This window comes from Pithys albifrons, chromosome 2 (assembly GCF_047495875.1).
Source record: "Pithys albifrons albifrons isolate INPA30051 chromosome 2, PitAlb_v1, whole genome shotgun sequence".
NCBI lineage: Eukaryota > Metazoa > Chordata > Aves > Passeriformes > Thamnophilidae > Pithys > Pithys albifrons.
In genome coordinates this window covers 115,137,671-115,165,476 of record NC_092459.1, presented here as the reverse complement: position 1 = coordinate 115,165,476, position 27,806 = coordinate 115,137,671, and the positions used below count along the sequence as shown (strand labels likewise).

Here is a 27,806-nt window from a genome sequence, read left to right as displayed (position 1 = left end):
TGTATCTCCCAATCAGACTCTGTCCAACAATATCCTGCTGAAAACTCCTTTTATGTCTTGAAAGCAGGACACCCAACATACCTTGATTTGGACCAGGAAATCCCTTAGGTGCTCCTTGAAGGCAGGAATATCCTGGTTTAAACTGAACAGTCCTGTTACGAACAGCTTCACCTGGGCACTAACACAAACACACCAATTAGTATTCCAAGGAGGAAAAACCCACTTGGAAGCACCAGTGAATCGTGGCAGACTTACTCTTGCAGGTGAGGAAACGCAGACTTGAGGAGATTGGCCACATACTCCTGGATAAACATCTGGTTGTTCACAGGATTGCCGGGGTTTAACGGAGTACTGATCTTTCCTTCTTCCACCAGGTTGAACATGTAGGCCAGGATCGAGGCATGCATTGTCAAACCTGCAGGCAGCACAGAGGGATTGTTCCCAACAGGATGTGCTGTCACTCTGCTGTTCCCAAGGCTGGTTTCCATGCCCTGCCCCACACGGGTGCACATCCCTACCTGCAGTGTGCGAGGTGTCCGTCACCACGGAAAAGATGTGCTGCAGGATGTCGCAGAAATACGTCTGGTAGAAGCTCTGGGCAGCAGTTTCCTCCTGGGCAACGTTCTGTAGTAGAGTGTAAAGGATCTGAAGCCCTGCAAAACACATGATAGAAAACTTGAGTTACCCACAGGACAAAACACCCGTGGGGTTTGGGTCTCTCCCGGGCACTTCCTCAGGCAGCCACCAGAGGGCACCGCAGCACCGCCAAGACCCGCCCCCTGCAGCTCATTAGCAGCTCATTAGCATCATTAGCATAAATGACCATCACAGCACTTGAGAGACCTCTTCACTCGCACAGGTGACTGCCAGTTAGACAACAGAAGGGGTTTTCATGTTCAGATTTACATGTAAACTTAAATTACTTTTCTAGGTGAAACACAACTAAACACCATCTTTTATCCTCATTCTTTCCACGCACCAATACAAGACAAAGGGCTACAAAATCAGTGGTTTCACAACCTTTTTTAACACTAGTTTGAGGTGTTCATTCATTCAGCCATTTCAGAAACTGTAACTGTGCTCCTGGTACAGCCACAGCAATGAAACGGCAGCCAAGTCTCTCAGCCCATTCATGGATACCTGGCCAACACCACGGAGCTGAGACACAGGAACGTTATTCCTGTGCAAATGCAGTGCAGAATCCCATGACTGATATGCCAATTTTAACTAAATCCAGCATTCTACCAGAAAATATCTGATCTGTATTAAACACTTCCACTTACCTGTATCTGCAACGTTTCTCATTGTATGTTTGAAAGCCCAAATAATAGAATCCAGGACAAGTTTGAACTGTGCAGGTGGAATGGCCAGGAAAGCTGGGAAGCAGTGAGAATTTACAGCTTGGAGTAGCAAGAAGAAGTTTGTTCTATGTTCAGGATATTCTTCGAAGTCCTAGAAAGAGAAGGGGTGGGGGGAAAAGTCAAGTCTTCCATCTTAAGATCTTCTGTTAAGGAGAGCAAGTCAGCAGCTGGCACAGACCAGCACTGAGATCCCAGGTTTAAGTGCAAAGCAAAGGTTACACTTCTCTCTCAGTGACTTTTTCCCCACCAAAGCTTAGCAAGACCATCTCCTATACAGACACAACTTTCAGTGGAAAGGCTGAGCCTCAGCCACAGCCTCAGTCCCTCTCAGGCCACACACACCACACAGAGAGCACTAATTCTGTGGTGGTGCTCAAGCTTTCTGCAAACACACATTGCACACCACAGCACAACAACTGCATTGGTGAGGAAACACTCAACAGGACTGGCCAGTATCTACACTCATGAATTTAAAACATTTATGAATTTTAGCAGTTACTCCTACACTGACATTTGACTGAAGTAACACTCCTGCTTCCAGGAGCACAGCATTCCAAGGCCCAGAAAAATCAATGATAGTTTGAGCAGAAACTTCAGCAAGTACCACAAGTTCACTTTGTGACTGGCAAAAACCCAGGGAGATGATTCTCAAGACACCACATATGGAAATGACACTCCCAGGGACACGGTCTTGCCCCGGGATTAACATCCATACCTTGTTGATCATGTTTAATGTGCACTCAAACACAGCATCGAAGATCTGAGGTATTTCAGCAGTGATGTGCCCCCCCAGCTTGTTGACAATGATGGCCATGGTGCTGAGCACCTCGGGCTCCCGCGCTGCCGGCACGTTGCGCTGGTAGTCGATGAGAACGGCGTCCAACAACGGGGGAACAAAGTTTTCAGCTACCTGATGGGAGAGGAAACCACGGTGAGCCAGTGCAGCACACAGTTCCTGAGGACAAAGTAACTAAACAAGGACATTGAGGTGTGTTCCCACCTGTATCCACCCCCCACAGGGCTCCTAAACCTCCTTTATTCCCTGCAAGATCACTCTCAGCTAAAAAGTGAACTATCTCAAACACAACTAAACATACCTCTCATAATCATAACTCTTCATATTTTACAGACCTCCTGAAGCAAACTCCTGTGACCAACTGGTTCAGTCAACAACAGAATACAAACCAGGGCTCTTCCCAACTCTATCTTAGGAGTTATTTGTGTAAAATGCATCTACTTACCATCTGTGGATCATTGGACCTGCTCACCCAGCCAGAAATTAGTTTTAAAGTTTCCCTTTTTACAGTCCTCATACTTCTAATCAAGGGCTGCTTTGTTACCATTTCACCTGGAAAATTTTAAAGCTTCAGTCAATACTGTGAGGTGCAGAAAATAAAATACTGACTTCGCATGAACAAAAAAACCCCAGAGAACGTTTGATTTTTATATCCAAATGATGAAGACTAGTAAAGACACTGTCTTTAATCTTCAGCAATTGTAAAAACATTCTCTGAGGTAACTGCAATCCCAGCAGCTGCTGGTCAAGGAGTACAACAGACCCACAGCCCCAGCAACGGCTTCCTCAGCTTCACTGTGTCTGACCAGGATAAATTCTGGCCACTGAGGCTGCTTCATGAAAAAGCATTGATTCCTCAGCCCCTTTTAGCCTGAATTCTGAGAAGCTCCTTCAAGGTAAGCCTCATTTAACATTCCCATTTCCAAGTATCACCATCTGCACTGGCCGTAACACAGAACTCAAAAACCAACTCATTTCATCACCACATTCTGCTGAGACACCACAGGCCCCGATTTCTCATGTACAGACAGGTGAGGCAATGGGTAATTCCTCTGATGGAAAGCCTGGCTCCTCCTGCCTCTCAGGGCTCCCCACTGCAGTCACAGCCCTGCAGGGCAGCTCTGGAGCAGCACAGGCTGGTACCAAACCTGCTGACACCTTGTGAGGAGCTGACTGAGGTTCTGCTCACAGGGAGGCTTCAACACTCAGAAGCAGCTCAAAGAGCACACACTACAACTCCATTCCAGCAAGATGCCTATTAATTCTGAGTAAGCATCTCCAGTGCTCCAAATCTTCCTTAAACCTCATCTAGACATGATTTTTTCCTCCTAAAACCAGTTCTTTATTTAAATACAACAACTGCTTAACAAAAAGAGCACTTTCAACCCTTTTCCACCTTCCCAAACAGTAAAATCAGTGACATTAACCCAACGGGGATGTGCTCTGAAACCTGATGGCAGACACTGCCAGCCCACATTTCCAGGAAGAACATGGAATTTCTTACCATTAGCCTGAATAGCTGCAGAAATATTTTCACTTAGGCACTTGTACACATTCAGCATATCTAAATAAATTCTTCCCAGCTGAATCACAAAGGGGTGGCCAACTGCTTTGCACGCTCTCACATTGGTTTTCAGAATGCTACCAAGCTGCTTCACTGTTTCAGGATCCTTCAGGATATCAACATTCTGGTAAAAAAATTAGAGTGCACCTTGGTTAGTGAATACAACTGCCCTTTGGCCTTCAATGTAAAAGTTTAAACAATTTATCTATACACTGCCTTAAAGAACATATCACTGAATATAAATACACATATGCACACACACTGCTCTTTATTTCATGCCACTTGTCACCAGCTGCAACAGTCAGCATAAAACCTCAATTGATTTCACTCTGCTCTTCTGTAGAAGTATTTTTGCTGCAGTGGTACAAGCATTACTGCAGCTGCAGAAAGAAAAACACCTAAGGAGATTAAAGGTGAAACCAGACAGAAGTGGTCCAAAGGAAATAAGTATGGTCTCTTTTTAAGAGGGAGATCCAAATAGGAAAAGTAACTCAAGCTCACTGAAGTTTCAGGCTCTTAATTAGGTTAACTGGATTGCCTCTTGTTAACTTTTTCTTTAACACGGGGAGAGAAAAGTATTTTGAAAGACTGAAGAAATGTAAGATAAAAGTAACAAATAAAGACATGCTTTATAGTATTTTTAGCACTTTTAACTCTTCTGTTACCAAAAAAGAAAACCCACTAAGCCAGGTGAAAGGCAAGCCTGAAACTACTGAAACATGCTCTGTACAGTAACAGAAAATTATGCTTTAAATCAGACTTAAACAAGTCATTGTCATTTAAATCTCCTCTCTCAAAACAACACTCATTGCCATGTCAATCCCTTTTTAGCCATCATGTCACAAAGCCCACCCCAGCTCTGTGCACTTCATGGGACACCAGGGGAAAGAGAAACACTGAGCAGCTTCTCTTGACTTGGAGAGAGGAGACATTTGGCACCTCTGGCTCACCTTTGTTGCCTGCTGGATGATGCTGTCCCACACCTGGTTAGGCAGCAGCATGTACTTCTCTATCAGGTGCTCCTGCACAGTCTGGTCTGTTTGTGCCCCGATCATGTACCCCACGGCCTCGTAGAATGTGTGCACCTGGAGGCAACAGTAGTACACACAGGGAGGTGAAAGGGCAGCAAGGGACAACCCAGCACTGCCAGGCAGGCTTCCACCACTCCTCCAAGTGCCTTTTTCCACATGCCAGGTCTGCCCAAAGTTTCAGTACGTTATTGCAGCCTCTCAGTGTGTGTCACACGTGCACACTGCTCTCACTTTGTGAGCTCTGCCCTTCCCTTCTGGATTGTTCCTCACCCCCTCCTTCCCCAATACAAGAGCTGCAGGTACATCCTCTTATAGTATAGCATTGTCCTTTCCCAAAGCAGAAGCACCAAGTTGGATTCAGTGCCTTCCTTCTTTGTTAAAATATTCCAGAAATCAAAATCCCAACTGAATATACTTTAATTCCGCTTCCAATCATTCCACGTGACATCTCAGCAGTGCAATCTGATTGTGCTGTTGGACCCTGACTGTCCCCAACAAAAAAAACTCAGGAACAGAATTCAACCCTTAGAAAACACCCCTACCTTTCATTAGTCTTTGGGAATTCTCCTCAGCACTGAGCCCACCATACCTGTTGTGGCTGAAGGTCACAGATGATGGTGTTGATGTTGTTCAAGATCTCATCAATGAAGGGCATCACCTCTCCCACCTGCACCTGCACGAAGTGTCGGCGGCATTTCTGTGCTATCTTTATGAAAGTGTCACAAGCCATGTCCTGGACACCATCATGGGTTTCTGAAGGAAATCAAGGCAAATCAAGGCTTTGCATTTTCCCCCCATACATGTCCATGTATAGGCATCTTCTTTTTTTAATAATTAAATGAAAAAAAGCCCAGATAATTACCATGCATAAATTCAAACAGCTTGTTGACTACTGTCTTCAAGAACTTCCAGTGAGCTCTCAAAAACCGAGGGTATTGACCTACTATATACATTATATTTGATGCAATAATGGCTTTATTGTCCTTTCCTCGCTTCTGTTCACAGAGTCCCAGGAGATCCTACAACACAACAAATTCTTAGTTTCCTCCTCAAGTTTGTGCAGTTCAATTAAAAGCACTAAAAGCATAAAATCCTACAAGGAGCTGTATTAAAGCCATAATCAAGTTCAAAGTCCAAATGAAGAAATAAAAAACCAAACAAGTGGGCTGAGATTGGAGTGATGCAATCATTGAAGTTGCAGACAAACCCAGACCACTGTTTTAAACTAGAGAATCTCCATTTTAAATATAACTTGAGAGTCCTGCAGGGGGGACTTCCTCAAGCCTCACAGTCCTCTATACTGATTGAGTAGGTGACATCACTAAAACACAGACTCCACATCACATGGAAGAAATTCAACGAAATTTTCTGTAATAGTTCATATGTCTTGTAGAAGTATTATGCATGTATTTACCACAATTTGACTTTGATGCATGCATGGAAAACAATGAATGCATGGAAAACAGCAAAAGAGCAGCTGGCCAGACTAGTTAAAATCATGGGTTATGTTGCCCATCCTCCCTATTTCATCAACAATCCCTTTCCATCTCTTCTGCATGCCCAAAGAAAACCATTTCATCATGAACTAAATTTGGATCAATGCACTGTTTGTGGCTAACAGATTTATCAGCCCTGGGTTCAGGCTGTAAGGTTTCCCTCTCATTTATTGCTATCCCCCTGCACACAGGGCAGTATTTGTGCAAGCCTGGCTGCCCTCAGCTCTGCCCCAGAGTACCTTAATGACTGTGACAAGGAACCTCTTCTCGTCCTCCTCGTGCATGGCCCCGCTGATGGAGCCGATGGCCCAGCACAGCGTGTTCAGGTTCTTCCAGGACCACTCTGTGCCGTTCACTTGGTTGTGAAGCTTTTCAGTCATGATTCGTTCCGTGTCTGCATAGTCCAGATGTGTCAGGTACACTGGAACACACCGGGGGGGGACAGGCACGTTTGAAAGCAGCACTTGGGTCACACAGGTAAGTAAAACAACAGCGAAATGCTTCTCTGCTGAACTCGTGACAAAATGAGATAATTTAAACACAAATCTGCTAAAATGTGTTGTAAAGGCAGACAGTAAATTTGATTAAGTTTGTTCTGAGGGATCTCAGCAAAGCCTCCCACGCAGGCAATGTGGAAAGTCCACAGAATCATAGAATGGATTGGGTTGGAAAAGACCTCCGAGATCATCAAGTCCAACCCTTGGTCCAACTCCAGTCCCTTTACCAGATCATGGCACTCAGTGCCATGGCCAATCTCACCTTAAAAACCTCCAGGGATGGGGAATCCACTCCCTCTCTGGGCAGCCCATTCCAATGTCTCATTACTCTCTCTGGAAAGAATTTTTTTCTCATCTCCAACTTCAATTTCCCCTGGCAGAGCTTGAGCCCGTGCCCCCTTGTCCTATTGCTGAGTGCCAGGGAGAAGAGACCAACCCCCACCTGGCCAGAACTTCCCATCAGGTAGTTCTAGACAGTGCTGAGGTCACCTCTGAGCCTCCTCTTCTCCAGGCTAAACACCCCCAGCTCCCTCAGCCTCCCCCCACAGCACTTGTGCTCCAGTCCCTTCTCCAGCCTCGTTGCTCTTTGGACCCACTCCAGCCCCTCAATAATGTCCAGATTAATGATGTCTCACATCAGTAAAGCTGCCAAGCTAAACTATTCCCACAAGGCATCTGTTCTGATGGGCCATAGGGAATGTGGGATTGGCAGCCTACGGGGGGCATTACATAGAGTGCAAGTCCACCCCTTGTCTCTGCTTCTCTGTTCCAGTGGTACCAACCCTGCTGGTGCAATAACCCTGGGTGACATCCTGGGTAGGACACTCAGGTATCACAACTCAGGCACTTGCATCAGCCCCTAATAGGATTAGTGTCTCCAACACACAATTCCAAATCCCAGCAAGGCAAGAGCAATTTAAGGCCAGGTTCAGAAATAGATTTTTACAGGACCACAGAAAACAGCTTCCACCACATTCTCCCTTTTTTTTTTTTTCATCTTCAAGATAATACACTACAAGCAGCATGAACTAAATCTGCATTTTCCTACAAATACAAATACATCTAAGGCTCAGGGCATACAGTAATTACTTTAATAGTCACTATTTAAAACTAGAAATCAAACATAAGTGGTTTTTGTGTTCCATATAATAATGTATCACAACAATTAATTTTACACTGGCTATACCTATAACACAAAGGGGATTAGAAAAATCTACATGTATTTTGCATTCCCCAGCTTTCCCACATACACTCCTAGTGCACAAACCTGTTATTAAACACTCAGTGTTCCCATTTGCATTTGATCAAAAAACATTTAGGTATTGAAGTCTGATATCCTAAGTATCTGACAACTCTACTCCCCTCACTCCTCCTCAGGTTGCAGTTGGGACTCTGACATTTTTAGCTTGCCTCAAAACACAAGATTTCAAGTAGTGTATTACTACTCAACCAAGTTATAAAACATGACATGCTTTTTAAAGATCAGGCAACTTCTGAGCAGCCACTGGCTCCTCCTTTCCAGGTCTGTGTGTCCTCCCTGATAACCATCTCACCCCCCCAGTAACTGGGATCACAGGCCACCTTCCTTGCAAGACTCACACGCTGATGCAGCTGCACCGCCCCCAAAGCAGCCACTCCACTTACCCAGCGTTTCTCTCATGTTTTTGTACAAGTTTATGGAATCTGTATCCTTCATGAACTCCCGCACGACCTCCCCTTGGTCGTTCTCCACCACCAGCACCTCCTCAGGCTTGGCCATACGGCTGACCATGAGCAACCGGACCTGGGGGACAGGGAAGGGAATCCAATGGAACACAAGGGCACCCACAGCTCCACAGGTGTTCCCACAGCACTCTGGGCAGGCAACCTCAACCATGCACAGGTTATATCCGAATTCTACAGAGAAAATGAACCAACAGGCCTGCTGACTTCTCTCCCTCTGTGAACAACCTGAGTAGTTAAAAAACACCCAGGCTGTAATTTATATGTGCATTCTAGAGATTCAAATTGCACATGTCATAGTGGGGGTCTTTTAAAGACCATTTTTCCTAAGCACAGAGGTGCTTACTTAAACTGTAACACTCCAAGCCTTTCTGTTTAAAGAAACTAACACAGATTTATTTTAAAATTAAGTCTTACATTAAGTATCTTAAGCTGAAACACCATGTTAATACTCTTGGTGTCACCTTACAGTATTTTCACAATTGCAGCCGATTATAGAACTAGAGTTGAATCAACTACTCAATGAAGAAGTTTTCTTATGTTGCTCCTTGCATGAAGCAAAATCTTCAATTCACAAACAGCATCTGGCTGTTCCCAGTGCCTTTCCTTGGCCTGGCTTACCTTGGACAGGACAGGCAGGTAGAGCTGCCTCCGTGGGGGCACATCGAAGTGTTGGCTCCCCGACAGCAACGGAGAGGCCGAGGTCGAGAAGGGGCTTTCCCTGTACAGCTCAGCAGCCAAATGGTTCCAATATTCCAGACAGATCTTGAAAATTTCAGTTTCTTCAACTTCTGACACCAACAGCATGTAATGAAGAGCCTGGAAAAGTGTGGTTTGAACAGTCCATTATATCTGCCCATAAAACCACATGGCTTCGAGTTCAGGTATCCCAATCCTGATAAATGCCAAGGGTTTGGAACAAGAGGCAATAACTTTGCAATGACATTATTTACAAGTCAGAGCTGTGACTGGCAGAACAACTCACAAACAAGGAGTCCTGTCAATTATTGTTATTTTCAGAGTGTGTGTGAGTTCTTAGATCTGAAGGAGCCTAAAAGCATCTTAAGAAATGCCATCACCAAACCAGCCTGTTTGTAAATTATCAAACTCGTGGCCTCTGGAGCTTCTGCAGAGCTTTTCCAGAGCCTCAAAGCCCTCAACAGCTGGTGTCAATGATGGCTGTTCTCAAGACTATTCCAGCTGCTTTGTTCTGGATCCTTTTACCCCGGAATACGACTCCTTTGCTTCCCACAGAAGTAATCCACCGAAGTATTTTTTACTTCTTTGCACACAGAACAACCAGAGCAGGCTGAGAAGGGAAAGCCACTGGTACAACCCTGACAAGCTGAGACACCACCACAGAAATTAGAGCTACACAGACAAGTAATTTTGCCTAAGCTTATTTTTCAGTTCCCTGGTCAAAATAACAAACAGAATGAAATTATAAAATCTGAAGACATTTTCACAGCTTGCAACGTTTTAGAAAGTAAAGACCTGATTCAGCACTTCCATCTACAGCATCAACAGAGGGATTTCAAACAGCCACGTATTCCTCTTATTTACATCAATTTCTTGCTGTAATTTCACTTGAAATAACTTCATTAACTCTACACAGATTCAATGCATCTGTGGAACAGTATCAGGAGATCTACTACATCCCAAGTGCAGGAATAAACAGGTTATAATGACAAAAAGATTTTTGAAGACTTGTACCCAGGGCCTATTACACCAGAATGTACACAAGCTAAATTTGCAACCATTTTAGGCCAACCCAAGTACTCTGTTACACATTTCAACATCCTAAACAAGACTGAAGTTGTTCAGAGTTGAGACTTATAAGTCTATTTTAAAGAAGAATTTAACATAATTATGCTGATGTGAAGGGAGGCCAATACCTAAAAATTGCACTTGCACAAAATTGCCCAGGACACGCAACAGCTTTGGCCATTTACACAGATCTTCCTAACACAGCCCCTGCACCAGGAGAAACCTGAGCTTTGAGCTGTGCTCACCTGATTCCCACTTATTATTCCTAATTGCAACTTCAGGAATTACAATTGGGAACTGCTGACAGTTGTTATTTTTAAACTAAAAAAAGTGATACTCCTGAGTCCATCTTCTAAAGGAGCTACATTTTGATATTTGTAACCAAATTTATTAAGGCTCAGTTAAGTACAATGAGTTAGAAATTACATCAGTATCACATCCTGGAGTATGAGAACACACTTACTACATTTTTAACCTGCACAGAGCAAGCAACTCACCTCCATTAGTGTTTCCCTCAGATTTAACCTCTTCTCTATAAGCAGCCCATGCTCCTTGAGGAACGTGCAGAGGAACAAACTGAGGTTCTGGATGAAGTTCTGCTCATCATCCTTCCCATTGGAGTATGCAAGTCGGATATTGGTGTTTAAAGGAAGCATCTAAGGAGAACAATGGAGGCACAGTCAAGGATTTCTTTTATACAGAAGAACTACTGTGTGGTAGCAAATACTTTGCTCTTTTGCTTAAAAAGTCATTCTGCTTTTCATGCAGAACCTCCAAGATGGACCAACATTGCAAAGGGAGATAAAAAAACTGCCAGAAAAACCCTTTAACTGAATCTACTTATGATGCAAACACAATGAGGAAAGTTACACTCATGGCCCTGAATCTGAACTGCTCAGAGGGGGAATCACCAAATTATACAAATTTCATGTATGGTTTTATACGAGAAATGGTTCGATCTGCTCCAAAAATTGAACAGCCAACTTGTAGGTGTTCAGTTTTAGTCTCAAGAGACAAGTAACACACATTTTGTTGTGCCTCTCTCCACCTTCTGCATCAGACAGAGAGTGTTCAAAATTAATTAGTTATTTAAATCAGTCAAATCACTGCAGCAGAAATACAGCTGCAATCACATCAGGAAAACACCCTCAGCATCCTCTCGTGCCACAGATATCAGTGAAGAACAAAACCTGTCCTATCAAGAAACCCAATCTAAGGGAATATAAACGTGGCAGCTGAAGGAGGTTCTGCAGAAAGAGATCTTGTGGAAGTCAAAGTGAGAGCTTTATAAAAAACATTACCTGTTTTAACTGCATCATGGTCAGTGTGAAAAGTGTAACAAACTGCTCTTCATACTGGCTGACACTGACCCCTGCAATCTCTGTGAGGCACTTCAGAGACACGTTCCGGAACATGGGAACATTGAGGAACTACCAAGGAAACAAAAATGCAGCATTACAGAAGAGCTGCACACGAAGCTTTTCTGCACCTTCAATTAAGAGCAGTCATTTTTCCTGCAGGAGTACCTTGTATATTAGTGTGCTGATTAACTTGGTCTCAAATATATATCCCAGAGGAATCCAGTTGAGGAATCGTAGCAAAGTTTCCAAAGTTGCATGGACTAAGGGAGCGTTTTGGGAGTTTTCCTGTAAAGGATCATCAGTTTTTATGACATTGTGAGGTTGTCTGGCACGAGGAGGGGGGTGGAATTTTTAAAAACATCATTAAAGAAATATGGCTTACCATCACAAACTGACACAGCTGAAAGATCTGAGAGAATTCATTGCACATGCTGTAAAAAATTAAATTAAAAATTAAGCATTTCCACATTAATAAATTAAAATAGGTCCTGAAGACCTAAGGCCATGGTGGCATTCACAAGCCCCCTGGCTTATACCCATTTTCATGGTAAAAATGCTTATTTTGAAGCAGCTTGGAGCCTGTGCCTGCAGATTCTGGCTAAGGGAATACAATGAATGCTGAATGCACTGCTCAAAGGGTAGGACCCACCAGCCAACAGATGCACCTTGCAACAAGGTAAAATGCCCTGTGTGCACCACCCAGTTAGGTATCCCTGCTTTAAAGGAAAATCCAGCCCACTGGGTCTCAGAAATGGAATTACACAGCTGCAGGTGTTCACATAGAGGCTCCAAGTGACAGCAACTAAACAGCAGCAAGCACAAAGTCTGCCCTATTAGTTACATTTCAGTTCTCATACTTGCCTGTCTTTCAAATGCTTAGCTTTTACTTGAGTAATCTGGCCACTGGAAAAATCAAACACCTCTTCACTCAAGAGCTTCAGGATGACCATGTTGTTCTGACAGAGGCTCTCACTAGTCCTGCTGGCTCCCACAATATCACTGATGAAGGTTGGCCAGTGCTTGGGCCACTCCTGTTTGAGGATCTGCAAAGGGAAGAAGCAGCTCCGGGTGAGATCCAGGGGCAAAGTCAGGATATCAGCAAGGGTTAAGGTGTCAGGAACTCAGCTTACCTGAACAAGAATCATATTCAGTTTCCCAATATACACTTTCTCTTTCTGGAGGAGAGAAGAGAAGAGTCAGGTCCTGCCCAGCACTCCCCTCCCTCCTCCTCCCCTCAGAACAACTCACTTACTTCTACACATGTTGGGTCAGAGGAGGTCTTGATAATTAGGCCAACAACGTATTTTTTAATACCTGCAGAAGAGGTAGGAATTTATTTTCAACAATGCCAGGTATCACATATGTCGTAGTAAGTATTTCTGACTTCAGACTCTTTATGTACTTAAAAAGAAACACCTCTCAGGACCCTGTGTGTGTCAGTGAGCATCCCTCTTGTGTGCTACCCACCTTCATCAATTCTGCCAGAGGACATTTCAGATGTACAAAATCAGTAAATTCTAATTTGTTGCTTTTTTCTTCACTTACACATTACTCATTTGACTGTGTTCCTTCTAAAAGTGTTTTTAAAGGATTTCAGTTTTCAGCTCCACCACAGCACCAGAAACACCCAACCATGGGAGGGAAGTGACACTTCCACAGGTTTCATTTTGCCACGGAATCCTCAGGCCTCTCCTCCCCATTAACTCTCAGCTACTGAAGACATGGAAACAACAGCTTTCCAGGTGAGCTTTCACCACAGAGCCACCTGGCTCCCAAGGAAAGGTGTGCACAGAGCACCTGGAGTCATGACCCAGGTGAACATCCCTAGTTGTACCTCTGATCCACCTGAGCACACCAGGGATCAAACTCTGCCAACTCGGCAAGTGTTTTCTTGCCATGAGGAAGCCCCAGAACAGGTGTGTGTTTTGCTATTCAAACCCATGAACCTAAAAATCTGGTTTCAGTCATTTCTCCAACAGGGCAGTCACCTGATTCCTGCAGACAACATGCACATGTGAAGGTTTCAGGGAAAACTGCCACATTCTTCCTGTCTTATGTTGAAGGCACAACCCACAGCAACTGCTCTAAGTTTTAAAACTTGTCTAAGACTCCACCAAATTGAGTAGGGTTTTTTTTTGCATTTCAGGCCTAAGCAACAGGATTAAAAGGGACAGTTCAGTAATTGCATTCCCATGAAATCTGGAAAAACCAGATCTAGACTTTGAGCCATGAGATAGGAACCAGACAGGAGCTGTTCTGCAGGCACTTCCAACTGCAAATGAAACTATTCATCATCATCAGCTGGGATCAATCCACACCACTCCAGAAGAATGAGCATTAATAAAATAAGTAGCACTGTCAGTCACTGGGTGAGAGTTAATACCACCAAGCATTGGTCTGACATCACAGGCCTGTCCTAGTATTTTAAAACAGAAAAAATAAATAAAAATAATCACACTTTGCTGGAGCATTACAGAAATTCAGAAATGAGATATGAAAGCCACCAAAATAGTATGGAAAGAGGCTTGCAGTGCCAGAAACAAAACTATTAGAACCGTCTGCCAAACCACTATGGGAAACCTACTGTTGCAACTCTTTGCATTTCAAAAAGGTATTAAAAAGTTAATATTGTTCTTAGAGTTCTGACTGCACATTTGTGTTATTTCCCATCTTGATGCATCCCTGGGATTGTGCTGTCCTGTAATGATTTGAACATGATGCCACCCCTGGCCTGGCCTTGAGACCAAGCAGATAGAAACAGCTTCTCCAGTGAAAAAATGAAAGTAAAATTAGTGACCACAGCTCTAAATACAATCTCCAAAGTTTGCTCCTTTACACACACCACGCTGCAGGTCTTCCAGTAAGCAAAGTCATATCCTTAATCCCTTAAAAACAGTAGATATCCAATTCTCTAATGCTCTTTTTGGCTTAAAAGTCATTTTCTACCTTTTTTTTTTTGCCTTAAGTACTGTGGTTTCTGCTCCATATTTAATAGCTCATTTCTTTATCATTCCACAGGAAAGACAATTCTCAGCAGAACAAATACATGTCAACTTTATGTTCTGACAAAACCCACCACCCAGGCTTTGTTGGCATTTTTCAGCAGAACACAAGCAGGAACCTGCTGAAGGGTGGTGGGCCATGGATGTGCTAAAGCACCATGTTTGGGGAACTAAAAAGATTTGTTATTTTAGGGAGGCAGAAGCCACACAACCACTGCCTAAAGGTCTCCTGCTGTCACAGAAGCAGCTGAACAAGTTTGGAGATGGCAACACCACAACTGCCAAGTCCAGACCCTTCCCTGAGCCAACAGGAAGAGACGGGCATTCCTGGAAAACAGACCTTCCAACAAACCAGAGCACACCAACCACAACCCCCAGGACACACTTCCTGTGCTTCCAACATCTGCTGACATCAGAATTGCACCCAACAACCTGCAACCAAAGGGAGCAGATCCTGCTTCCTATTCCAAACCTTCCACTGCAACAGAAGGGCAGCTCTACTCCCTGCTCAAGTTCAGAAATAGAAGAGTAACCAAAACACTTCAGTACTTCAGACCTTTTTTAAATTATCTTTGATACCTAAGCTGGCAGGAAAGTGCCCAGGTGAGGAACAGCTTCATCCCCAGCAGTTCAGCAGCAAATCATTAAATATATTCCAACTCTCAGAAAAGCAGGACATGATCACTGTGGCCACACTGGTGGCGTTTGCTGGTAAGTGAAGCACAAGAAGTACTTTAGTGCAAAGTACCAAAGAGAGGACAGAGCAAGGACATGAACTCAAGGCCTCCCAGAACCTTTCTGGATGCACATTGGATATTGAAGTCCTCCTGGGAGAGCTGCTGGTCCTCCAGAGAGGCAAACATGCAGTAAAACTGAACCACCTCCTGCAGGGAGAGTTGTTGTTTTCCAGGTGATCCCAAGCTGTGCAATGGTCTGAGCTGAGCTGGGACACTCAGGGACACCAAATCATCCAGCATTAGGAATTCTGGGGTCTAAACTTGAGAAATCTTCCAGTGTAACCTTTGGATATGCATTATGGAGCCTGAGCACAGGAGTTCTGCCACCACCAACCACAGCAGGTGACCACGAACTCTCACCTGGGGCAAACCCACTCCTTGTCCTTCAGGCACATCCTTCTATGCAATTATGGGGCACAAACATTCCACAAGTGTTGAAAACTCTTCTAGCTGGGGCTGCAGATGCCAGTTCAGGCTAATTTAATAAAATTAATAAATTTTCTGCTTATGCTGAAGAGTAATAGGCATAAATGAAGCAGGTGGGTAACATAACAGCATTATTTTGCAACCAAAATTAGAATTTCAGATGCTGAAGCTGAGTTGTCCCCTCTGGGGATGTTTGTGTGCATTCACACTTACACTAAGCTGCTTTAATAGTCCCAAAATGTGATTAAATGTCATCTTATTTTTAGTCTTAAGAAACAAGGCTCTCTCATCTTGTCCCACAAATCATCTTTGCCCCTCAGTGGTGAACCAATCAAGCCATAAACTATTTGCTTTTCACCAGGAAAGTCAGGAAAACTCTGAAAAAGAGTTTGTCTTCCCACACACACACACAGAAGTGTCGTGTAGCTCATTCCCTCTTTGTTACACAGAGAATTAAAAACCATCTACTCATGAAGCAGGCCAGAAATTTCCATTAAAATATCTGATCACTCCACAGAAAAACCTCTTCCACAGCAGCTTCCACTACATCAAAAGCTTTCCACTCAACTCCAGGGCCTTGCTGGGAGACACTGAACTGCATCTCTCTGAACACTTCTCATTTGGAAATGAAAAAAAAAAAGAAGAGTGAGAAGTTGTAGAAGCAATTTGGGTTCCATAATGAAGAAGTGCTTATCCATTGCAGACACTCCAGACAGGCTCTCCTTGTTCACAGGAACAGCATTTCATTCTCAGTGCAGATTAATGAAAGGTAGCCCTGAACTGCAGCCCAAGGAGCCTTTACTGCCAGGCAGTTTTCCCACTGTCAGACAAACCCCTTTGGGGACCACAGCCCTTCAATAAATGCCATCCTGGGCCAGTATTATGAAACAATCAGCTCCGAGGGTATCAGAGCTTAAAGCAATTTTGCAGCACCTCGGTAACCTGAGAACTCGGAGAATGGTGGCACAACACCCTGGAAATGGGCCAAGCTCAGCACTGGATGGGATGTTCTGGAATATGTCATGAATGGAAACCACATGACATCACTTGTACACGTGGGAGAGCCATTCCCAGCTCTGCCCTGAGGAGGAAATAAATCAAAGAGCAAGTCTGACCCATCTCTGTGGGCTGTGACCAAACATGTCTCAGGGCTGAACGTGCAGCCCAGGCATCTGAGTTAACTGAACTTTACCCCATAAACTCCACTTTTGTCTACAAAACCAGTTGGTTCAAACCGCCAACTCCAAAACAAACAAGGAAAAAATACCAAGAACAAAAAGCAGAGTAATCACAGAAGTTATTTTAGAATTTTAAGTTGTTTTGCCCACTTGCTGCTTTATAATTGTGGCAAGATACAAAAGAACTCTTCAAAAAGTGCTTACAATGCTCAAACAATGACACCTGAGGAACAGAACAACTTCTGTAAGTCAGAAGGTGGCAGGGCCAGAGAAGTCCAACACTAAGAGCTATTTTAAAATAAAAGCCAACTTCAGAACTGAGCTTCACAAGGCTAAAGAGCACATCTGAAGGAAACATTTTCCCACTCTGGAATTCCAGGCTGGAAGCTGAAGCCTCCCAGCACTCAGACAGAAGCAGTAACAAACCTCTGGCTAACCTCAAATCATTCTGGTGAACAACTTGAGGGACAGCTAAGGGAAAAACAAAAAAAAATCTAAAAATAGTTACAGTTCAGGCTCTGTAATTACCATCAGATTTGAAACCTGCACGATTTGCTTTGTCACTGAGCCTTCCTTTGTTAGGCTGAGTTTCAGTTTCCTGCACACACATTTCACTATTACACTTCAAACAGGAAAATCCTGTCAACCAGAGAAGGGCTGGAGTCAAGGAAACCTCAACTTAACCAGCCCTGCTATCTCCCAGGTAATCAAACCACCTCAATGAGCTCTGCAGCAGTTCTTTTGTACCAGCCACTCAGCAGCCAAAAATAAAAAAAACTTAAAACTCCACCACCACAGACCAGATTAAACTGGATCAGAGATGGAACAGATTCTCCCCCCTACACCACACCAAAGCCAAGATGGAACAAATGTACACAAAACAGATTTGGTTCCTCTCCTGCTGATGTGCAGGAGAAAGCACACCAGGGAAACCCAACTAAGTCAGTTCCCCAAAACAGGATGAAGGATTTTTTTCCCCCCTCTGGAGTTTTCAGAACCATGGAAGTTGAGAAAGGCAAGAATAAAATACTGCAAGTCGATTTCACAGCTCCAGACAGTAACTTTACTTTGCACTGTAATGTATCCAGCTCTAGTTATTGAAGTTATTTGCATCTTCTCAGATGGCAGGAACAGGCAAACACTGTTAGAAATAACATGGCACAAAGCACAGCCAGCAGCAACCTCATCCCACCATCACTGCTATTTCTCATCTGTTCTGTGCATGCAAGACTTGTAATTGCTGAACTGCACCCTGTATCTGGCACTTGTTCAGCTCCAAACCATCAAGAAGTCCCATCTCTGTGACATCTATTCCACCATCCTCCCTTCACCTGTGGGCAACTCCTTCCCTTCCTCCTGCTCTGCTCCCACTGCCAAAAACTGCAGAAAAACAACCTCCAAATGCTGAAACCAAGTGCTCAGAGTCAGGAATGTAAAAAGATGTGAGTAAGCTGAGATACTGCAATTATTAAAAGCACACAGAAGAGTTAACTTCAGTTAACTAAGGAGCTCTTCCAGTCTCTCCAAAAGGCAAAGCTGAGTCTGTCTGAGCCTCAGCTGAAGCTGTTCCATAGAAACCTCCAAGGCAAACAGCAGAATGAATGGGAACTTGACTTTCACTTTTGCTTTCCAGGAGAGCTACACTTATCTATCTATAGTTGGAAGAGGTGAGGGGAAAGGGGAGAAGAGTAGTAAGCACAAAAACGTGCAAGTCTCTCTCTACACATTTGTTGTCTGCACATTTACTACTTTGTTTTAAATAACACAGTTCCAGAACCAAAGCACTGGCAGTAAAAATTTAAAGCACGTCTCAGCATGGTTAATAAAAGCTCCCAGCAGAACACAGAGACTTAGAACAACCTTAATGAGTTCCAAAGCAGCTTTTAGTAAAAAGCCAACTATGGAATGGTGACAACACTCAATATCAAGGGTTTGAAGTGGCTGTGCTGAATGTTTGGAAGTCCAGGCTATGATGACTGGACAGAACACCACGTGAGTGACACTGATCCTGCATCACTGAGGGGCCTCCATTCACTGCAACCAACAACTCAAAGTCAGCACACACTGCAAGCCATAAGGGAGGTAAAAAAAACATAAACTAAACAGCATTTAAGTCTTCCATATTCCTTGCAAAGGTGGGAGAATGGAGGTTATCCCCACACACTGCACCAATTACAGCAATTTAGCTGCATATTCATCACATGAATTAAAGGCCATTTTGTACTATCCCCTGCCTAGGAATGACCAGTAACAGGTAAAACATTTCTAACTACTTGGAATTCCAAGAAGTTACACAGATCTACACATTCTGGCAGGTGGAGCAGAGTCCACCAGCAAGAACATGCCAGAGTACTGCTGGGGCTGCACACACAGCTGAGGGGCTCAAGGAAACCTCCTGTACCAAGCACAGAGAATAAAAGCCTCTGCTTCAAACATTTCCAAACAATCACTCACACCTTTTTCCCAGAACTACAGAATTTCAAGTGCTCACCACCCCACTGAGATCACAAAAGAGGAAGATGTGGTTTCATCACCCAGAAAAGCTCAGATGGTTTTACTACAGGACAGAAAGTTACTAAAACTGTGTTTGAAACTGAAAATTACTTACACAGGGACTGACAGTCTAAATCTCAGCTAATACACAGAGTTATGGGAAAAGAAAAATCCCTCCCTACCTTCACACTGGTTCCTTGGAAGAATCTTCCATCTTGTTTTTATCACATTTTCCAAGATTTGCAGCCCATAATACTGAAATTGGAGAAGAACAAAATGTGAGTACATTACTGTAGGACTAACCAGCTTTCAGGACTCTCACTCAATCACACATTCACACTTAACATCTAAGACTTCATGATTATTAAACTAACAATTTTATCAAATATATGTCTATTCACCCATTTACTGAGGTTTCATGCATTGTATTTCCTTGGTTTATTCTTGGCTATACTAAGTCCTGCTGTTTGATCATGCTCACACCAGGAGGGGGAAAAAACACTAATGAAAAGCCCTCTGGCAGACAATTTTGGCTATCTGGAGAAGCAGCAGCCAGGTATGAATTTGTATCATAAATGACTGCTCCTATGTTGGGGTATTAACACAACCAGGCTCCTAAAATATTTAGCAGCTTGGATGGTGTCTCAAGCTTCCTACTGTTCCTTTAAGAGCTGGAAAAAAAAATCTGGTCTTAGCATCACATGTCCTGACACTGGCACTTTCTAAAGAAAGTATTTCCCAACTTTCACTGGTGTGTTACTTTAGGAACAGCAAGACAACCCACAGGTTTATTTAATTTCAATACCCACCCCAATATGGCAGCTATTTCTACTATTTAAAGATGAACTTTTGTGCTCAGTCAAAGAACAGTAAAAATGTGAATAAGGTCTTGGAAATCATTTTACCTTTCAGGAATTCCTTCCTATGTTCTGACCCGACCCCGTTATGTTTGCCCAGAAAGGCCATTCCCTCTGCCCATTTGTCCCTACTGCCAACTCACAGTAACAGGGAAAGAAGTTTGCCTTGGAATCAAACAACTTCAGTAAGTAAAACCCCATTAGCATGAATAGACAGGAGAGAAAAGGGGACGAGGAGTTTATCCTTTACTTTATCTGCAGTGGATTAGGAAGAAGAAAAAAAAATAACACATCACATCAAATGCCTGAAAGGTAAAGTCAAGTTTTCACAGTTCAAAGTTTGGCTGAGAATAAGAGTTCCTCTTTAAAATGGTTAGTTGTTACACAAAGTAGGATCATCAGCATTTCGACCAAAGGGATCACATAGCCTTGGGTGTCTCTACAAAGGCACAGTGGAGGCTGTCCCAACCTGCACTGCAGGAAAAGGCCATTTTTGCTGTTCTCATCTTGACATAACCTGCAGCCCTTTGCTCCTCTCTCTCACCCCACTCCCAGGGGGTTTTCACATGCACATCCTTCATCTGCAAAATGTTCTGTCACCTTCCAAGATCTTGGGTACCAAAAAAAATTATGGATTACAGAAAGTTGGCATGGTAATTTATTTTTCCTCCATGCTCAGCAGCAAAAGCTTATCAGCTAGATTTGACCTGTAAACTGACTTAATTACATGACATAAAAGCTAATTGAAACCAAGGGGAAAACATGCAAAAAATATTCTTAAGCCAAATGCTTCACAGGCAGTGATTTCAGCCACTGCTGTGGATTTACAGACACCACCTGATCCAGGCCCTCAACACAAAACACACTTAAAACAAAAGCTCCTAACAATGTGAATATTCACATCAGACAGTGCTAACTTTGCTGGGGCCGATCTAAACTCTGTTTGAGTGTCTATATTCTGTAAGGCACACGTTAGTACTTCTTCCAAGGTAACAGCTAACCAAAAATGTTAATTTTGCTTCCAAACTTTTTTCCAGGGAACTTATTTAGCTTTTATAATCAGAATGGCAAGCCTAGTTTAATTTTATAAAAGCACTCAATGACCAAACGAACTTAAATGAAAAGTCTAAAGGACAAATTAAGGACAGACCTCACTTTCAAGTCTTCTTTTATCCCCTCCGCTTGGAATTTCCTCGAGTCAGAAAAGGACAGACACCTCCAGCAATCTGCCACACCTACCACTCATTATCTGCTCGAGTATCTCATTTGGGTTTATGGGCCTTAAACTCTGAACCAGGTTCCTGCTGTCGAGGTTTCTCCTCCTTCTTTGCACGTGGGTGACTCCAGCTCTGCCCTCTGCAGTGGCCTCTCCACCTCTGCCTCAGTCCTAAAAATACCCATTTTTCCAAATACTCTCACGGGATGAAATCTCTGCATCCAACCCTGTTCTGCCCTGCCCATCCTCCTTGCCATCCCATGCTGGAAGGGCTTCCTCAGCCTGCCTGAACATCCTGCAAAGGGCCTGGTGGATTTTTAATCTTCATTTGATGCGTCTTTTTTTTTATATTTGGCTGACAATGAGATACACAACACCCAAAAAAGTCACTGCCACCAATTCCACAAAGTTCTGCCTTTTGAGCTACCACATTTTTCATCAGCACATGGCAACACATCCAAACTGTGCTCAACTCTTTCAAAACTCATTCTAATTGTCTGATTGTTATGAAGATGAGGGACAGGTAACAGCAAAGACTCCAAAAAAATAGACTAACAAAAAAGCATGAAATGATCCCTCTGGTAGAAATTTCTCTGGCACCCTCATTACTTATTTTATGCACCGAATCCCTTTCCCTCCCACCTCCCAAGAACCAAAAAACAATTGATGAACAGAATTCAGTTAAAGGGAATCAAAAGGGGAGACCTTGTGGAGGCCTGCCGTCAAAGCCTAGCTGTGTCAGTTGCACAGGAAGACACCCCTTTTCTTCCTATTACAAGCAATCAACATAATGGAACATTATGATTAATATCAGGTAGTGTTAACAGCTTTCATTAAAGAAAAAATATGATTGCACAAAAGCCAAATGTCAGAGTGCATAAATTTAGCACCAAATCATTTGCAATTTATGTAAATGGAAGAATTCTTTACCTGTTGCTTTCTTTCTGTTCCTCTAATCATCTCATTTTTCACAAGACAAATTTTGAGTTTTTAAAAATACTGTTGATAAATCAACTTAAACATTAGTAATGTCTGTCAGTATAAAAAGCAAAGTTTACCAGGCAAGCAAACAGGCAAACACTGTTACTTAAAGGTGTTACTTTGAGGAAGTTCTTTAAACTGTTTTCCCCTCAACTTCAGAGAGCAAGGAAAAAAAATATGGAAGTGCTTTATGAATATTACATGAGTTCAGAAACCATCCAAACACTTTTTTTCTGTTTGAACACAGTGTGTATCCAGCAGCAAAACATGCATGTCAGTTATCTGAGATAACAATCATTGAATTAAGACAGTGAAAACACATTTTGAGCGACTTTTCGGTTCAAACTTCAGGAGTCTTAAGGCCAAGCATTTCAGATTGCAGGAAAAGCCCTGGGTGTGCCCCTTTGAGTCCCTCCCAGGATGGATGGATGGATTTCACACAGCAGCACAAAGCAAACGTGTTCTGCATAGAAGTGAAGATTCATCTCACACTGCACAGCTTGGGGTGCTCAACTTCCACTGATTGCCCAAAATCTTGGCCTAATAAAGTTACTAATTTAACCCTCCTAGGGACACATTTTCTCCTCAGTTCTGTGCACGTGGCTTTTACTGCGATCACAAACAGCCAAGCACTTACCCAAGGACAAAATGTGGCTCTAGGAGTCTTTTCATTACTCAGATCACTTTTCATTACTACAGACACACACCAATCTTTGGAACTGGCATTCTGTGCCTCCAGAAAAATCCCGTGTTTCCAATTTAGTTCATCCTCAAAAAAAGGGGGGAGGGAACTCTTGTCAATGCAAAAGGAGGGCTAAATATTTTGTCCACTTACAGTTCTTGTTTAAAGCCAACTTTGAGAACAAGACAATTAAAAAAATGTGGTTTGAATCAAGAAAGTTTATAGCTAAAAATGAGATACCTTCCTCAAAGTTTATGAATGGAAGAAAGAGGAAAACCAAATAAATAAAAGTTAATTTGCTTACTTTGGTATTCATGTTCTGAGAGAACTCCAAAATAGTATCAACTCTTGTCCAGGCATCGGGATGTTCTTTTAAGTGAGTCAACACTTCCTGTGCCATTCTTTGCTAAAAGCAAATTTGATTTAGAAAAAAGTGTTAGTATTGGATTATTTAAGAAATTATGCACTGTCAGTGAACATTTCTTTAAATCCCTTATCCAAGAGTTAGGCAGAATTCAACCAGCAGCAACAAGTCCCTCAGGTCTCCTGTGCCAGCTCAAGTTTATTACCAACCAAACTCCAAAAAACCCACAGATGCAGGACAGGAATTACTTTCACTCTTCCAGATTCAATGAATCCAGACTAGTAGTAAGAACATCACAAATTACAAGGAAAATATAGCAGGGAATTAAATTTTCTTCCCTTCCACAAAGTCATCTTGATAAAACTTCTTTCCAAGGCACCCAAACTTTCTGGTTCTGGTGGAAACACCCATAAAAGAGCCAGGGTAGGGAGTGCTGGACATGCTGCAAAGCTGCTGATGGAGAAATTGGGGGGTTTGGTTTGAAGAACTCTGGGGCAGAGCATTGGAGGTCTCCAGCCCCTCTGCTGAGGAATCCCTGGTGCATCAAACAGCTCACAAAACAGTAATAAAACCGACTTGGGGGGGAGGAGGGGAGTTGGTCATGCCAATGTTCTGCTCTTCCTTGGGACTCACATTATCAATTATTGTATGAGATTCTGTGGTTTCAGGAACTTGCAAAACCTCCTCTGAAGCAATTCCACATGGAAATAGCTGGATGCATTTTAGCCATCCTTTACAAAAGCCTGAATGTCCATAAGTTCTCAGGGAGCCAAAATGATGATGGCTCTTTCCAAAAGTATTCACAGATCTTGATGCAAATCGTACCCACTACAAGCATCAGACACTGCCTTGCCAACAAAATGCACATTTGACATCACAACTCACAGAACTCAGTTCATCCTTTCACTGTAGAGTCAATTCAACAGAATTACAGAGCAGCTGAAGCTTTACTTTAGGATTAACTTCAGCTGCCAGACCTCACTGCAGCCATGCAGATTTCTAGTCTGCTCCAAGAAAACACCTGAGCTCATCAACAACTGGTGTAAGAAAACAGTGTTTTCAGTAAGATAGAAATGCAGTAAGACCCAAAATTTAAATACACATGATACAAGAAACAGACAAACGGGGTATGGGATTTACAAATGAAAAGCAGAACAGTGAAGAGCAAGAATGTCTAAAATATCTGTCTAATCCTGGCACCCCTCCTTGATAGAGATGAGCACAGTGGTGCAATTCCCAGTGTGACACTGACTTGGGATAGCAAGTCCCTGCAGATTTGCCAGGGACAAGGACCACACAAATACTCCTGTTTAAGACCAAAAGCAGTAGAGCCATGTTGGTACAGTACTACATCAGAGCAAACAAAAATAATCAGCAGTTTTCCTACAGTTTGAAGAGGGAAGGAATAGCTGCATTACCCTCAGGTTCAATCTGAAAGTGTGTTTTTATACTGGCCTCCCTCTTGCTTCTAACACTGGGGACATATCACAGGATCAAATTTCAATACCAACAAACTACAGACACTTCATATCCCTCTCCCAAGTCCTGCAAAGTTCACTGTCATATCCACTAACCCCTCTCTGCACATCAACTCCTGTAGTTTGATGAGCAGTGTAAATTCAACAGTAATGCTCAGTCAAGAATAAAGCCTTATGGTGGTGTTGTGACCAAGAAGAAATGAGCAAATAATCCTTCTGGACACGTGAGGATCTAAGAGCTCAATGGAATTAAGAGTCTGGGATGAGACCAGGTATGAGGTGTATGAAATCTCCTTAGTCATGTGTTGCACCAGGGTGTGGACATTCCTTCTTTTCAGGAAGTATCCCCAAAAAAGCTAAGAAGAGAAAAAGATTTACAGGCCCAGGACAGAAAACAGCTTCTTTCTTGCCTAATATAGATCAGCAGATAACAGTTTTGCAAGCAGAGATAAGACTGAAGCAGGAGGAGGGGACAGGTGAACTGAAAGCAGGTTCAGCACAGGCCATCCAGGCTGCACTGCACTGGAAACCTGTTTTCCCTCACATTACCCTCATCTATCCCAGACAAGCCACTGCTGATCTCCCAGTTTTAATATTTAGTTTCCTCAACTTCTATTATTCCTGTCACCCTTTATGACCTGAGCTGTCAGACTCCACAGAGAACCATTTTCCCTGCAGGAACCTTTGAACTCCCTGGAAGAGGTAAAAGCTCAGACTCGCTGCAATGTCTCCACGTACTGAAATAGCTGAATAAATTTTCACTGAGGTGACACACATTAGTACAGGTATTTAAAGGAAGTTTATATCATAAATCACTTTTGCCAGTTAAACATCCCCTCTTGAATTTTTCCTTCTTATTGCACTAATTTTCTTAATAGTGGAGATCAAATCCAGCTTGTTTAAGTGAAGCAACTTCTCACAATGCCAGAGCAATGGCAATTTGATAACTGTCTTTAGTGTTAATCCTTCATTTTCCTTATAAACCCTCCCAACTTTTTAAATTCCATTCAAAGCAAGCAATGCTATAGACAGCACTTGTTTTGTAAGGCTCTAAACAAACACATCACAAAACAAGTGCTCAGAAGTCCACAATTTCAAGGCAAAAGATACAAGCAGTTTTCTGTCATTTGAGCATTAAAAAAACTACAAGTAACTATTTGAATTTAGGACACTCAAAATGCAAATATTTCAAAACCTATAGGAATTCAAATCAAAAAATAGCTTTTGTGAGGCTTGCTAGAGACACACAAAGCAAGTATATTGTTTATTCTAACAGCTGGAAGGAATAGAAAAGCATCAACTACTTTGTCTCATTTAATTCACTTCTTATTGTTGTGCAAGACTATCTTAGTAAGAGATGCCTGACACAAACTCCTGATTTGTTGAGCATGAACAATTAAAATCTGCCAGAAAAGGAACTATGCCAACACCCTTGTAGCAATACTTGCTTTCAACATTCAAGTCTTACTTCCAAAGCAGTTCAAGAAGTAGATGAAAGCAATGCAAGATTCACTTTCAAGGCAATACATGCAAAGACACAAATGCACACAGTCCCTCAATCACAATCTGCACTAAGTGCAAAGGAGAGAGTGCAAAAATCACCTGTGTCAACAGGAACGGGCTAAAAAAAACCAACAGACATAAGAAAGGAGCAAACTCTTCTCTTCCATGTGTGTGACATGTTTCTTTATAAATGCAAACAGTAACAACATCACTACGATTTTTCCTTTAAATAGAATTCTCCAGTGAAGCCAACACTGAATTTATGGCTTCACAATCCTGTCCATGACACCAAGCGACAGTTAATTCAGACCTTTTTTAAAGAGCCAAGTCAGAAAAGGGGAGCAGCATCAGAGGTACCTTTACCAAACTGAACTTGCTGGTACCTCTCAAGAGCAGAAGCCAAGCTAGAAATGAACACACACTGAAGAAACATTTCTCTGAGTGTCATTTCAATGGGAGTTCACATTTCATGAATTACCAGTGACATTCCAGCCACTGGTAAACTAACAAATATTACTGATTTTTATTGAAGTGAATGGGTTTTGTTTAACTGATGAGTTGTAAGTTTAACATGGTCAATAAGAGCAGGTTCCAAGCCCCCCTTACCTGTGCACCCTCTCCATGGTACAAGCAGTTCACCACATTGTCCAAGAGATTGATATCCAGTTTCTGGTTAAAATCCAGCAGCTGACGAGCTGCATGGTCTGCTAACATTGTCATAATTGCTGGCATAGATTACTGCAAAATAAATTAAAAAATAATCAATTAATAAGAAATTACTATTAGATGCAGCTGCAAAGCAAGTGCTTCAACTTAGTTCACCTCACTGAAATGAGATTCTTGTGTTACCACCGGTAGCAGACAGCACTGAATACAACACTTCTAACTGAGGGGAACATACCAGGACAAACTGCTTTTTCAGACATCACTCCCCCAGCTCACCTCTCAGGGCCTTCAACAGCCTAAACACTTAATTAATAACAGCCTGACAAGTCAATGTGCTGCATTAGCAGCACCCTAGAACTTATTTCAATGAGGTATCAACCCCTACCAGTAAGTTTGCTGGTAGAAAGGCCTTTTTTCCTCACTACCACACCCCACGCTGGCCGCGTCACTTGGATATCGGGTTCCCAAGGCCAACAGGCACATTTGTATCAGTTCTAAAAGCTTTTAAACACGTGGGTACAGAGGTGAAACGTGATCTACACACCCAGCAAGAAATCAGCCAAGATTTTCAAATACTTGGGGCCAAGAAAGAAACCCCACCTTGTGAGTTTGGTACATGCAAGGAAAA

The 27,806-nt window shown here is 42.8% G+C and overlaps 1 protein-coding gene across 2 annotated transcripts in view; it reads right to left on the bottom strand.

Annotated features, from left to right (window-relative positions):
- Positions 1–27,806, bottom strand: part of XPO1 (exportin 1) — a 35,188-nt gene that overhangs the window by 3,656 nt on the left and 3,726 nt on the right. For both annotated transcript variants that reach the window (XM_071582178.1, XM_071582179.1), the window contains exons 2-24: positions 27,119–27,250; positions 23,472–23,573; positions 19,614–19,686; positions 12,848–12,909; positions 12,726–12,770; positions 12,457–12,638; positions 11,978–12,026; positions 11,761–11,880; positions 11,536–11,664; positions 10,732–10,890; positions 9,089–9,286; positions 8,390–8,528; positions 6,488–6,669; positions 5,615–5,771; positions 5,342–5,505; positions 4,672–4,806; positions 3,662–3,845; positions 2,603–2,709; positions 2,077–2,271; positions 1,284–1,452; positions 519–653; positions 256–415; positions 82–178 (exon numbers count right to left, since the gene is read on the bottom strand). In XM_071582178.1, the coding sequence (XP_071438279.1) occupies positions 82–178; positions 256–415; positions 519–653; positions 1,284–1,452; positions 2,077–2,271; positions 2,603–2,709; positions 3,662–3,845; positions 4,672–4,806; positions 5,342–5,505; positions 5,615–5,771; positions 6,488–6,669; positions 8,390–8,528; positions 9,089–9,286; positions 10,732–10,890; positions 11,536–11,664; positions 11,761–11,880; positions 11,978–12,026; positions 12,457–12,638; positions 12,726–12,770; positions 12,848–12,909; positions 19,614–19,686; positions 23,472–23,573; positions 27,119–27,244 (3,069 nt within the window). In that variant the 5' untranslated portion in view covers positions 27,245–27,250. The remainder of the gene's footprint in view (positions 1–81; positions 179–255; positions 416–518; positions 654–1,283; positions 1,453–2,076; positions 2,272–2,602; positions 2,710–3,661; positions 3,846–4,671; positions 4,807–5,341; positions 5,506–5,614; positions 5,772–6,487; positions 6,670–8,389; positions 8,529–9,088; positions 9,287–10,731; positions 10,891–11,535; positions 11,665–11,760; positions 11,881–11,977; positions 12,027–12,456; positions 12,639–12,725; positions 12,771–12,847; positions 12,910–19,613; positions 19,687–23,471; positions 23,574–27,118; positions 27,251–27,806) is intronic.